Here is a 14,263-nt window from a genome sequence, read left to right as displayed (position 1 = left end):
TGCTTTTCTTTTAGGCCTTAGTACTGTTTGTGCAAATAAAAAAAAATCATATTGTCAAATATCTCTTGTTAGTGAATATTCTAGATCAGGAAGGCAGAAGGCATTTTCCTGGACAGTAGGAAATTGTATCATCACTTTGACTGAAATGTTCAAGAAATTACATCTTTTTCTCAAAATCTGAGAACTATTTTTGCACTTTAACCTACATCTTCTGCATATCTTTTTCTAAGAAATAAGTTACTGTGTTTACCATTTTCACATTCCATAGCTGCATGCCCATTGCCATAGACACTTATTATGCTTTTGTTGAAAGGTTGTTGGTTCTAATAAACACAGTGTGAATAAGTAAACTGTGTTATCAGAAACAGAAAAGACTAGTGTGTTTTTTTGTTTTAGATTCCTTGGTTGATATATAATAAAGCATAATACACTTGATGTCTCCCAAGCTTGACTGCATTTTAGTTTTAATTGCAAATCCTTCACATAAAGAAGCTTAACACTGGGGAATAAACACTTTATCAATATGTTTCACAATTATGGAACAGATTACTTTTCTCAGTTTGGGAGATTAGCACCCTAAGTTTAATATTCCTTATTTCCTATCACCTTATTCCATATGATCTTTTCTCCCTCTTGAATGTGTTTTATAGCAGCTAATATGTTAGCAATACTCCAGAGGCTGAATTATCTTAAAGTGGTTTTTAAATTGTGCATGTAATTGCAAATTAAACAGTAGCCTATTGCCCACAATATAAGCTTGACTGCTTTTGTAACTTTCTGATGATTTAATTCTTAGAGATGGCTTAATCTGAATATTGCCAAGGCAAACAAGAGATTCTCTTCTCTCACCACTCCCACAGGTTTTTAAAAAAGAAAGGGACTATTACAAAACAAATATTAAGTGATTTTATGTTAAAGAAAATTATGATGAAGGGAATGTATGTCTTTTAACAAAAGGTAGATTTTAAAACGTATATTATTTGCTTCAACAATTTTGTTTCAGTTAGTTCAAAGTACCTCTATGTACCAGGAGATAAGCTTATGAAGAAATAAGTATGATATGATGGGGAAAAAATGGACAAACGAATGAGCAAATCCATCTAAGATGTGTGTGTGTGTGTGTGTGTGTGTGTGTGTGTGTATTGTTTTTGTTTTGTTTTTTAAAGAAAAGTATTTTTAACTGGATCTACAATCCAATGAAGGACTTTAGTAGGAAAAAATGAAGGGGGTCTGAGACACTAAGGTAGTCCAAGAGGTAGAAATAATAGGTTCAGAGAAATAGGATGGGCTAGAAACAACCTCAGTATGGGTTGGCCTTAACCTTGAGTGCTTGAGGAGGACATATGTGACAGTGGGCCTGGAAAGATAGATTGATACTCTATTAGTATTTTCTATTGAATTTAATTCATAACTTGCCTTATTCTGGAAAGGATTGCAGAGGAATTCCTGAGTATTTGGAAGTTAAACATGCTTCCAAATAAGCCATACTTCACAGTAGAAATCACAGGAAAAATTAGGAAATATTTGATCAATGATAATATAATCATAACATCAAATTTGTGTGATGGAGCTATAAAACTATTTACAAGGAAGTTGAAAGCTTTAAATGCTTACACTAAATCAAATCCTCTTTGAAGCTTTAAATGCTTACACTAAAATCCATCCTCTAAACTTTTACCTTAAAAATCTAAAAAAGAGCAAATTAGACCCAAAGTGGTTCAGAGAATGAATTGATACAGACAGTAGAAAGAATGAATAAGTGGAATATATTTAAAAAAAAATCTGAGCCACAAATAGCTGGTCCTTTGAAATAATCAATTTATTTAATAAATTTTTAACTTTTTTTGGAAAAGTTAAGAAAATTGATAAAACTCTAACTAGAAAATAGGACAGAAGATACAAATCACCATTGTCATAAAACTGTGCATCAGTTTAATATTTAAAATATAAGAAAATATTACGACCAACTTCATACCAATGAATTTAACACATTGGATATAATCAAAAAATTCTCTCAAATGCAGGAATTAGGCAAACATATTTATTCCCACCACTTCTATTTAATATTGTGGGTTTAATATGATAAAGCAAGGAAATTAGAAAAAATGACAAGTATTGGAATTATAAGTTAAAAACTCAATTATAATTTGTTCTTTAAGCAACATGGTTAATAAAATGAAATCATACACTGGTACTATTCAAAATACACGTGTCTGATAAAGCACTCATATCCAAAACATGGACAGAATGCATATAACTAGAAGACAAAAACCCAATAAAATAGCAAAAAATGATGAATAGAAATGTCTAAAAGAATGTCTATGAATAGCCAACAAGCACATGTAAAGTTAAGTACCAGAGAAATACAAATTAAAACCACAGTGAGATCACACTGAAAAAACTAAGTTTTTTAGAAAGTGGCAGTGCAAAGTGTGGGCAAGTATGGTGGGACTGTAAAATAGTACATTCATTTTGGGAAGCAGTTTAGCAGGTTTTTGTTTTTTAAAATAATACAGTTGGTTTACACTTAACTATACATCCCAACAAATGAGCTGCTAGGTATTTGCCCAAAACAAATCATAATATATGTCCACAAAATGACTCCTATACAAATATTCAAATCAGCTTTATTTATAATATAAAGTGAGGAGACCCCAAATGATTTTTAGTCAGTGAATGTGTAAACAGAGTATGGTATGTGTTCATATGTGAAGTAGTGATTATCATTATAAAGGGACCTATATTAACAACAACATGAATGAATCTTAAAAAACATTGTGCTGAGTAAAAGAAGCCAGACACAAAAGAGTAATACTGTGTAATTCCATTCCTATGAAGCTTTATTGCTGGGAAACTAATGAATGGTGAGAGAAGGCAGATAAGTTCTTGCCTAAGATTGTGGGTGGGGAAAGGAATGCAATGCAAAGAGTTATGAGTGAACATTGTGAGTGATGGAAATGGTCTACATATTAATCATGGTGGTAGTTACACAAGTGTACACATTTGCAAAAATATTTCAAACCATACACTTAAAATGAGTTCATTAAAAATTCTAATGACCAAACATCACTCACAGAAATAACACAATTCATACTTTTCCAGAAGAAAACAAACCCAAAAGCTTATTTGGATGAGAAGTAGGGTCTTCTTTGAGAGGCTGCTTAGGAAGTATAAAGAAAAATGCACAGCATACCCTTCTAAAGCTATCTTCCAAAGTCCTATCCATTACATTTCCAACATGCCGAGGATGCTTTTCAAGGCAGAATGTAAGTGTACAGTCTTGAAGAAGAGAAATAGGTCTTCTGTTATGAGTGGCTTTAGTAGATCATCTTTCACGTCCCTTCTAATAGTGTGACTGTAATAAATTGTTCAGGAAATTCTGTTTCATGAATCTTAGGTGTGATAGGACTAAGAAGAAAGGCAACAGAAATACACATCAGCATTTCACTTCTGGTATAAGTATTTTTGGACTTGAGGACCAGAGTTTTAAATTATGGAGATCTGATTCCTCAGGTAAAGGAAGGCTCATGAACTAGGCTAGTACTGAGTAGCTCAAATGTGCAATTCCTACCTAGTTCTGATACCTTAAACACGTTGTTTCTGGCTCTTAGTTTCCTAGTCATATATGGAAAAAAAAACTTGGCAGAGATATTTCCAGTTCTCTGGCTCAAAAGCTCAATGACAGTCTAAGATGGCATGTTTCAGACGGCTTTAAATATCTTTTCCTTCAAGGGATCAGTCAAAACTTCGGCTTATGTGATTTGTTTCTAATTACATTTTTAAAAACACAGACATGTATAAAGAAGGAAACAAAATGTCCATGAGTTTTCTACACAGAGTTAATTTAACATTTTAGGAAATGCAATTGGATTTATACATATGTGCGATTATGCATTCTCTGCTTATTGTACTAAGTTTATAATATATATCTCTGGATGTAGCTAAATCACTTAACCTTTCCCTAGTTTTTGGGATTTCAACTTATTTCCATTTTTGCAATGCTCGGCTAAATGCATGTGTTTGTGTGCATGTGCACATGTGCATGAGAGAGGAACAGAAATATATTGAAAGAAACAGATATTGTGCCTTCATTTCAAATCATGTACTTATGAAAGAGTCCTGTGGTTGGAACTAATTGTCAAAACTAATGCATACGTGTTTTAAGATTCTTAGAACATATTTTCAAATTTATTTTTAGAGTGTCTCATCAGCCTTTAAAATGCTATGCTCATCTTGTTATACTCCAGTGATGAACATTAAACATTTTAGATCTTTGATAAATTGCCTTTGACACATCATTGATTTTACATATATACGTGTATATGTGTGTGTGTGTGTGTGCGCGCGCGCGTGTATGTGTGTGTCCATTCTAATAGTGTGACTTTGTAATAAGTTGCTCAGGAAATTCTGTTTTGTGAATCTTAGGTGTGATAGGACTGAGATACACACACACGCACACACACACACGCATACATACACACACATATATTTGATTCTTAGACTGGTTTGTGGTTACATCGGCTAATTCTTTCTGTGACTTACCTTTCCATGGCTGATAACCGTATTTCTGTGGAGGACTTACTATTTTATTTTTGTATAAATCTTTAGGATATTATCTTTTCCAGCCATATTTGTAGAGTATTTCATTTGCTTTTCAGTTTTGTTTAAAATCTTCTTTATATGAGCATATTTATTTTTTATGTGGTCAAGTTTATTGATCTATTATTTGTGAAGGCACTTCTGGTTCTTGTCATACACTAGGCTCAAATATGATTGTTATGCTTCATGGTTATTATATTGCAGTTTTAATATAATTGTTTTTGTTAGTCCTAGGACTTGGTTTCTAAGGTCTTATTGAACTGTCTTGATTCATTATAGCAAATAAGAATTTTTCTTTATATGGCTTTGAAGTGCCCCTTGGAATTTATGCTTAGAAAATAGACAATTAGCATAACTAATTTCTCTGTAATTAGGGTTCATCAACATTACTTTTCAGATTGTCAGGATATAAGTAAATGTTTCTGTGGAATTCGAATCCAGGAATGTGAATTTGATAACACTTGAAATCTCAAAGTCGTCCAGCATTTGTGTTGAAAATATCTTTCGATGCTTTATTCAGTGTCCACAAATTTTAGGTAAGCATCAGAGAGGAAAGTTAGTGCACCAATGCTATTAAATGTCAAACCATCTATTGCACTACATATATATTTTGGGATTCGCCCTTTGACAAGTTGAGAAAGTTCTACTCTTCACTAATTCACAAGGAGACAGCTCAACTCGTCATCAGTGGATTTTTTTCTGACTGGAAAGAAAATTTGAAGTTCGAAAATGTCACAGTTTATGGCAGAATTATACTCATATTGTAGGAGGGCCACTGCATTTTGGATTTCTTTCACTGCTTGCTAAAACACCCGTTGTAGTTGTTTATAAGCAAATAGTTACAAAGATTTTATATCATATTTAAAACTGAATTATTAGAAAATTATGTAAAAGTTTTTCTCTTTACCTAAACTTGCGAATATAGCAAGACATAATTTTGATTAAGTTCACATAATCAAGAGGTTTGATATTTCTCAAAAAATTATCTGAGTTATATGATTTCAGTTAGACAAATACATCCAGCAATAGAATGCTTTTGAGCTAAAGATGATATAAGATCAATGAAAAGGCTGTAGCATGTCAGGTGTATTAGTGCAAATTTCAGAATTCTTCAAAAAGAAAATTACAACACCTGGAGGTCAGGACTGCTGTAGTGTTGTGGAAAATAGAAACAATAGATAAAGATGTCAAGAAGCAAGAGATGAGGATTACAAGCACCAGTATTAGTAAAACAGTAGTAGTTATAGGAAGTTCAGATGTTAGATATGAGTGTGGTAAGGTGCAGGTATCTTTGTCTTCTTACAGGAGCATTTCAAGAAAGAAAACAAAGGAAAGAAAGGAAGTTTTTTGTTTCTCTTTTTATATTAGGTACAGTGATTATCAGAAATGTAAAAGATTACATTCCTTATTACCCACCCCTGGCCCCCAAAGCCCCAGAATTCATGCGGTTTATTCATGCCTCTTTGGGTTGAATATAAACTAGCCCTGTCAAGTCTGAAATCAAGATTATATCATTTTACTTTGGTGTAAATAGACTTAAAATACATCAACAATTAGTTCATGTTTTAAAGCAAACTTTGTATCTAGTGATAGGTCTTTAAAACTGCTGTGTATCCACTAAATGCCAGACACTATGCTAATGACCGGAGATACTGAAATACTTTCTTTGCTTGCCTGTGTGAAGGTTGGAGTTTCGTGGCTAAAACATTCAGATAGCTACAGAAGGTGATATGATGCAGGACAAAGCCATCATTGAAAGATTGAGAAGGAGTATCTGTGACATACTAAGCATAAGAGGGAGATCAGGAACAGTGTTAAGGAGTTTTACCTGGAGTATAATTTTGGGGGAAGGTTTGGAGTAGCCAGCCAAAGAGCAGGCAATATGTATTACAAAATCCAGGAGGGGTGTGTGTGTGTGTGTGTGTGTGTGTGTGTGTGTGTGTGTGTATTTGTGTGTGTTTATGTTTCCTGAGTATCTTAAGTAAAGGAGAATGACAGATCAATTTGCAGGTAAAAATATAGGCTAGATTATGAAGACTTTTTATCTTGAAAACTCAAGAACTGTAAGACAGTGATCTGGAAGTGATGTCATTAGCTTTGCGTTTTAGATCATTCTAGCAATAGTGAGGAGTAGAGATTACAGGGGTTGAGAATTGGGAAAGGAATTCTGTAAGGGGGGCCTGTAGTGACCTGAAAGAACAACATGAAGATCTGAAATAAGGCAGTCTTGGAAAGGAGAGGAGACAGAGTGAATACATTGGGAAACTGTAGTCAACAGAATTTTGTGACTGAAGACATGTGGCAGTGGTTGGGTAAAGAGACTGATCTACACTTAATTAATCCTAAATTTCTCGTGGGGTACGTGGAAAATTTTTGGTGCCAGAAGCTTGGTATGGGAGAGCAAAAGCTTGGATATGCTTATTGCATATTAAGGTGAAGATGCTCAAATATAAATATTCTTTAGTAGTATAGTTTATACATTAGTCATTAATGTTACGTCTATTGAGTGTTGTCCTAGGTGCTATTATTATATTTATTTTGCCAATGATGAAACTGAAGCAAAAATAAGGTTGACTTGTCTAAAGTTACAAAGGAAGTAAATGGCAGAGCTAAAATTTAAGTTCAAAAAGTCTGATTGTCATTCCCACTCTCAAGTGCTCTATTCTTCTGCTTTTCAGTCACATGGAGATCTGATTTATGAAAGTTACAGCCTGGAGATAGGGATTTGGAAGTAAATTAATTTATGTGAAAAGATGAAACTACTGGCCTGAATGGCATGTCCCTGGAGAGTCCATGGAGCTTTTGTGTGTGCTGAGGTTACGACTTTGCCATTCAGAAAGAGGAAGTGAGATTGGGAAAGAGACTAAGTGACCAGAATGATAGGAGGAAAATCCAGAAAGAATTATGCTATAAAATTCAAATTGAATGCTAGTTTTTTTCTCTTTTTAAGAAATAAAATTGACAATTCTAAAACCTTAAAAAACGTAACCGGAAATATCCGTTAGAAGTCACAGGTGATAGCCACAATGGTTTTAGTTTAGTTATTCAGAAAGAGAATAAAAGAGGCTAGGGAATGAAAAGAAGTGAGACCATAAATTCAGAGAGCTTCCTCAATGCTATGGAGTGATGTGACTATACAGGCAAAAGAGGGATTGAGTGGAAGCTCGTGGTGGATGAGATAAAAGAAGAGTTTGTCTTGCATAATTGTGTGGATTTTAGGGTAATCTGTCTTGGAGTAAGATTTTTTTTTAAAGAGCAAAATTATTATTTGAAATGCTTTTTAAACTTTACAGAACATTATACATCCATGGGCATACCAAGTTGGATTTCACAGTCTGGCATACTGCAATTGAAAAAGCAGCAGGTACAGATGGTAATGCTTTACAAGATCAGCAGCTCAGCAAAAATGACGTTCCCATTATAGTGAACAGCTGTATAGCATTTGTTACACAGTATGGTAAGTATCACTGAGTTTTTATTCAACCCTTAGAACTGATTGTGTCGTTCTTACAGGTTTTTAAGTGGTACCTCTATTGGACTGAATTAAAACCCTTTATATTTGTAAGTATCCTAGTGAAAAATAAAGGCAGATTTACTGTTCAGCTAATTACCATTCCTTCTCCCAATAAGACTCATTTAAACTATACATTTTTACCATTTTCTCCTTCCTTTATATGCATAAAATATTACATAACATTGAAATAATCTAAATTATAATATGTACATAAAAATAGTAGATTATACGTTTTATTCAAGTAAGAAAAAATAGTAGATTGAAGACTATCTTTCAGAGATTACAAGGCTAGATTAAAGCCTACAGTGACACAACACATCTAAGCATGTTTTTAGAAGTGATGAATTGTGGAACAATATGTCAAATAATTTGCTTTCTTTGGCATACATAAAGTGTGCATGTAGTTTATATTCAGAAGCATAGCTATTAATTTTCACAATTTGTGCTCATTTTCAACAGATATTTCAGTGAATCGTTTGCAAATAAAAAATACATTGATCTGTACCATGGTCCAGCTTCATGTCAGTTTTATATGCTATGTTAGTATTTTAGATATGCCTGAAAGATATCCTCTGTTCTTCATGTTTATTTTCAAATGGTTATGAGTTCTTCAAATTCCTTTTGTTGCATATATCTTTCATACTGTAAATTTCTTGACCCTATTTTAAATGTAAAAATGTTAAAATGTTACCATGAGCCCTTTTAACCTGTAGATAAATGCCATTTATTTAGATTACAAATGTGGAAAAGAGGAAAATGATTTGATATTTTGGATTGTATTAAAAATTTTTATTCTCCTAATATTAGAGGTGTCTTTGGGTGTTTTTAATTTGAAAAGAAGGTACAAATAGTGAGAGGGCTGCAGTAAAGCATTGTGTTATTAGTTCATTGCTTCTTTTTTTGTTTTTATTATTATTATTATTATTATTATTATTATTATTATTATACTTTAAGTTTTAGGGTACATGTGCAAACTGTCACAAGAACAAAAAACCAAACACCGCATAGTTCATTGCTTCTTTATCGAGTGCTTGTTGTATGCCAGTCACTGGTCTCACTCTTAGAGACACAGTGGTGGAAGTAAAAAGTTCAAGACAAAGCTATGAATCATATCTTCTAGTATGGGAAACTGATAATACACTGATATGTAATAAAATATCAGAACTAATGATATGGATAAAGAAAACACTTTTCAGAAATTAAACTTAGGCATATTTTAATCTCTTGTTCTAGGGAGAGTGTCATTTTAAGTATTTTTCTTACTTTGTATGTAATTCAAGTGCAATTATTAATGTCCAGATTCATTATGTTTTTGTTATATATCTACTGAAAAAATATACATAAGGCCCACATATTTGGGCATTACTATAAAAGTTTCCTGCTATGATATGTTTTTCTTATTAGCTATAATCATCTGTTTACTTAAAAACAGAGGAAGGAGAATGTTACCTTCATTTGTTACAGTCACTCAGTGTTAGTACATTTTGCAGCTATACATGAATCACATATATGTTATGTTTTAGCAGGAGCATAACCTTATTGGGAATCTTCATACCATGTTAGTTTCATAATGGCATAAGGCCTTTCTTAAGCAAGAAATAATTAAAATACCTTGACTAGCTCTGATGTAGCCAATTTGATGTTTTTCTAGGGAAATCAGAATTTTCCTTGTGTTTATTTAAGTTTAAAATAACTCAGCATTCGATTTTTTCAACTAAAACTCATATATTATAACAACTTTATACCTCTATTACAAGATGCCTTCACTTGCATGTTAGAATAATAAAGCCAATGAAAGATTGTGTTTATATAGTTATACACACACACTTACATATGTACACACATATGTGTACATACATATATTCATATATATACACATATAGTCCCATATAACATATGATGTATATGTATTATATATAAATATGTGTCATATTTTTATATTATGTATAGTTATACATATAATTGTGTTTGTATTATATATCTACTGAAAGTATATACATAATCACATATTGGGCACTACTATAAGAAGCTTCCTGCTATGATAGTATGTTTATATCATATATATATTTATATTCAGAACGTTGGGGAAACCTCAATGCTGCCAGCATATATAGAAGAAAGATTTGACAGAAACTTAGAAAACACCCAGTGATTATAGGATGCAGATGGTTTCATTGTAGCAATTATTTTGAACCCCCTGACCTGTGGGTTAAAATCTCAAGACCAATTTTCTGTGCTCATTGTGTCATTGTGTCAAGGTTTGAACTTGACTGAGTTCATAGTATGACTCTTAGGGCTTTAATTTTTAAAAAGTAAATTACACTAGTTCTTGGGGAAAATTATTTCAGTTATATAAACAAAATTATGTTCAAATTATTTTTCAGTTAACTTACTTGAGTGCCAGCTATTAGAAATTCATTCAGCTGGGGATATACTATCTCAAACGCTTAGTCAGTATTGATTTTTGTAGAACTTGCTTATTCTTGCATTAAGCAGTCATTTATTGAATACGTGCTGAGTAGTTCTAGGCACTGTGTAACTGCCGGATATATACAGAGATATGTCACAGAAAATAAGACATAATTTTTGCCTTCTAGGAGTTTACAGATTTATGAATAAGAGACAAATACATGAGCAGTTACAAGTCAGTGTATAAAATTCTCCAGTAAAGAGGTTCAGGGGGTGCTACTGGTGTCCATGGTGTAGGGGTAAATTTTACCCAGAGAAGGCATGGAAACAGAGAGCTTCATGGGTAAAGCACAGTGCTTACCATGAGCCCTAAGAGAAAATGGGAGCTAGTTAGAAGAAGAGGATAGGGACTCCTGGAGGAGAAACAGTGTGTGCCAAGGTATCGAGTCACAAAGTTTGTGCTGGGAGCTTTGTGGTATTAAATGTGGCCAGAGCTTAGTGTGAGAAGGAGGAGTTGATCAATATAAAAGGCAACAGGTTAGGCCAATTCAGGTAAGGTTTTATATAGCAAACTAAAATCCTCAAACTTTGCCGCATAGGCAGCAGGAGGGCAGCATTCAGATTTTTAAGCTTGTTGCTAATACATACAGACCTGAATTTTAGATCATGCTGTTATCATTGTTGAGACACACAGAGGGCTGCATAAGAATATGGGCAAGGAGTTGTGACAATGTAGTAAGAACTCAGTCCACAAATAATAGCATATGGGATGGAAAGGAGAGGGCAGTTCTGAGAGTGAGATCATGATGAAGAATCTATGTGATGCAGTACTGCATTTTTTGTTTTTAATGTGCTGATTGAGAAAGAAATACTCTGACTTGTAAAGGGCTAGGGAGAAGGCAATGCCATATATTGAGGCAGAGAGGAACAAGATAAAGAACATGGTGGGGGTGGAAGGTGAGGTAGTAAACAGGGCAGGAGAATAAATTCCTTTGGGTTATTTTGATTTGCCATAAGATGTATGGGTGTGTGTGTGTGTATGTTGCATGCATATGTAATGGTATGTATATATATATGTGTGTATGTGTGAAATCATAGAAATTAAAACCTGAGTTAAAATGTTTATGTAGAAGTGATGAGGTTGGATGGGTTCTCACCCAGTGGGCAGGAAGACAAGAGAATTGAGGAAGGATCCGTGGAATGACCAGTAAGTATTAGATGAGCAGAAAAAATTAGAAGACTGAGAGAGCAGTCACAGAGGGAAGGGAGAAAAAAGAGATATGAAATTATGATGTCATGAAAGTTAGGGGGTTAAAAGAATTTACAGGGATTCGTTCAGAATGTCAAATGCTACAAGGAGTTCTCCCTAGATAAAAACCGAAAAGCATCTAGAAAAAAAAGAACGTTGTTAATATTATTGATGAAGGTTGACCCCAACAGAATGGGGATTGGGCAGAGAAGCAAGATTGTGTGGTCAAAGGATTAACAGGCATATGAGACAGTAGAAAGAATAAATATAGAAAACTCAGCCTGGTTGTGAAAGGAACAGGGCAAAGAAGCCTGGGAGGAGGCAAGGGATGCTTTTGGGGTTTGAATTATTGTCATTGTCATCATCACTCTTCCTCCTAACCACTGCTCCTTTTATTTGGTATGGAGCACTTCATGAATCAGTAACCATGAAAAAGAGGTAACCCAACTCTCCATTGGAAATAAGGTGAAGATGGGAGCATACAGAAATTAATATACAATATAGGGGCAGGTGGTTGATGACATTTATACCAGAGAGCCTCACTTTTGTCAGTGAGAAATGGAGGTAAGTTGTTTGCTGGGAGACTAAGTGAAGATAGGGCACTTTAAGAAAAAGAACATTTGAAAAAGATACTATGGAGAGCTGGAGGAAGGACTGATCAGGGGCTTGCCAAAAGCTGAGGCTGCAATGATTTGCTCATTAGGTTTACATTTTAAATACTAAAATCAGGAGTAAAAAGCCTTTCCTGCTCATGCATGTTTATATCATCTCTTGCGTAATGATTTCATCATCTTCTCATCTCACCACAAACATTTGTTTTGTTTTAAAAATATCAAACTGGCTTTTGAATTTAGACTTTTAAAATATAACTTTTTTTTTAAACAAAGGTTTAGGATGCAAATATATCTATCAAAAGAATGGTGATCCTTTGCATATAAGTGAACTCCTGGAGAGTTTCAAAAAGGATGCAAGAAGCTTTAAATTGAGGGCTGGAAAACATCAGCTTGAAGATGTGACGGCTGTGTTGAAAAGTTTTCTCTCTGACATTGATGATGCACTGCTTACTAAGGAGCTCTACCCATATTGGATCTCTGCTTTAGGTAATATTTATACAGATATTTGTAGATATGTGTGTGTGTGTGTGTGTGTGTGTGTGTGTGTGTGTGTGTATATATATATAATAGACCATAATACATGCTTGCCTTTTAATACTTAGACTTTAAACATCTTTGATAAGCTGAAATTTTAATTGAAAGAAACAATGTACATAATGGCTGAGAACGGAAATTATATAAATATCAATAGCTGTTTCTCTCTACCTCAAGAGAAATTCAAAATATTCACTAAATCGTTTGGTATATACTTAGTTTTCAATGGATTTCTTAGTGCATACTTTGCTTCAACTTTGGAATGTTACAGTCAAGTCCATGTGTGCTACTAATTTCTCATTAAAAATAAAATGAAGCATTTACTACTGGATACATTTTGCAAGATTTTCACCCATGACTCTTTTGTGTTTCTTCTATTATGTGTTCTACATCTTTAGTGTATATAACAATTTTTTTAACTTTTGCTTCATTTATTCTAGATTCCATCTAATGAAATAGAGTTTTGTTATACACTGTAAGAAAAGCTAATTAAGAGATGACCCTAGAAAAGGAGTTTATTAAATCCCTCATGGGTCAAATTAATTTTAGTAAAACCTGTTTTTAACCTCCGATGATTTAAAACAAGTCCTTTTATTGAAACATTACAATAACAAAGACTTAAATATAAGCATTGCCTTTAATTCCACCTTTTTACTGAAGCTACTTTTATTTTTCCATATTATAGTCCTTTTCTCCACTTTTATAATTTATGTATATGACATTTTTATTTTTATTAATAAACCATAAGCATTTCTCATATATCTATAATATTTTCCAAATGATAATTTTTATTTCTCTTTTGTTCTAGGTTTTAAAACTTACTTTGGAATTATTCCATAATTATAATGTGTTTGTCTCTTATATATTTAATCTCTTTCAAGATTTGGAAAATGGCTTTTGAATCTGGTCACATGGCATTCCTCTATTGAGAAGTAATTTTCCTCATTGAAAGTATTTGTTTAATCTAAAACAAGTGATATATTTAAAGAGATTAATTTTCAAATGATGTCACAAAACATGCACAGTTTGAAAATTATCCCAAGAATGACCCTAGTTAGTGTCAGCAAAAGTAGCATTATAATGAAAATAAAGCTTCTCACGATATAACTACCTTTCAGAAGTCTTTCATTTGCCTTCTAATGTTTCTCAAATCAGTAGGGTTCACCGTAATCACAAGAAGAATTAAGTGTATAATTTTCTAAGATATAAAACACAGAGCTAAATACATTGCTTTAAGCTCAGTTACCTTGCACCCCTCATTTTTGTTTTAAGAAATTGTATTGAAATGTATGAAGCTGTTTAGAGTATCTCTACTTTATAGACTTATAATTTGTCTTTATTATA

General features: G+C 33.2%; 1 protein-coding gene across 6 annotated transcripts in view; it reads left to right on the top strand.

Moving 5' to 3' along the window:
• Positions 1 to 14,263, top strand: part of ARAP2 (ArfGAP with RhoGAP domain, ankyrin repeat and PH domain 2) — a 173,235-nt gene that overhangs the window by 88,849 nt on the left and 70,123 nt on the right. For all 6 annotated transcript variants that reach the window (XR_010156526.1, XM_016951436.4, XM_063809457.1 and 3 more), the window contains exons 19-20: positions 7,893 to 8,056; positions 12,659 to 12,871. Coding sequence is in view for 5 of the 6 variants with exons in the window: in XM_016951436.4 (XP_016806925.1) it covers positions 7,893 to 8,056; positions 12,659 to 12,871 (377 nt within the window). In the remaining variant the exon portion in view is untranslated. The remainder of the gene's footprint in view (positions 1 to 7,892; positions 8,057 to 12,658; positions 12,872 to 14,263) is intronic.

Source organism: Pan troglodytes, chromosome 3, assembly GCF_028858775.2.
Source record: "Pan troglodytes isolate AG18354 chromosome 3, NHGRI_mPanTro3-v2.0_pri, whole genome shotgun sequence".
NCBI lineage: Eukaryota > Metazoa > Chordata > Mammalia > Primates > Hominidae > Pan > Pan troglodytes.
The sequence above is the reverse complement of the archived record's forward strand: the minus strand, read 5'-3'. Positions and strand labels throughout refer to the sequence as shown.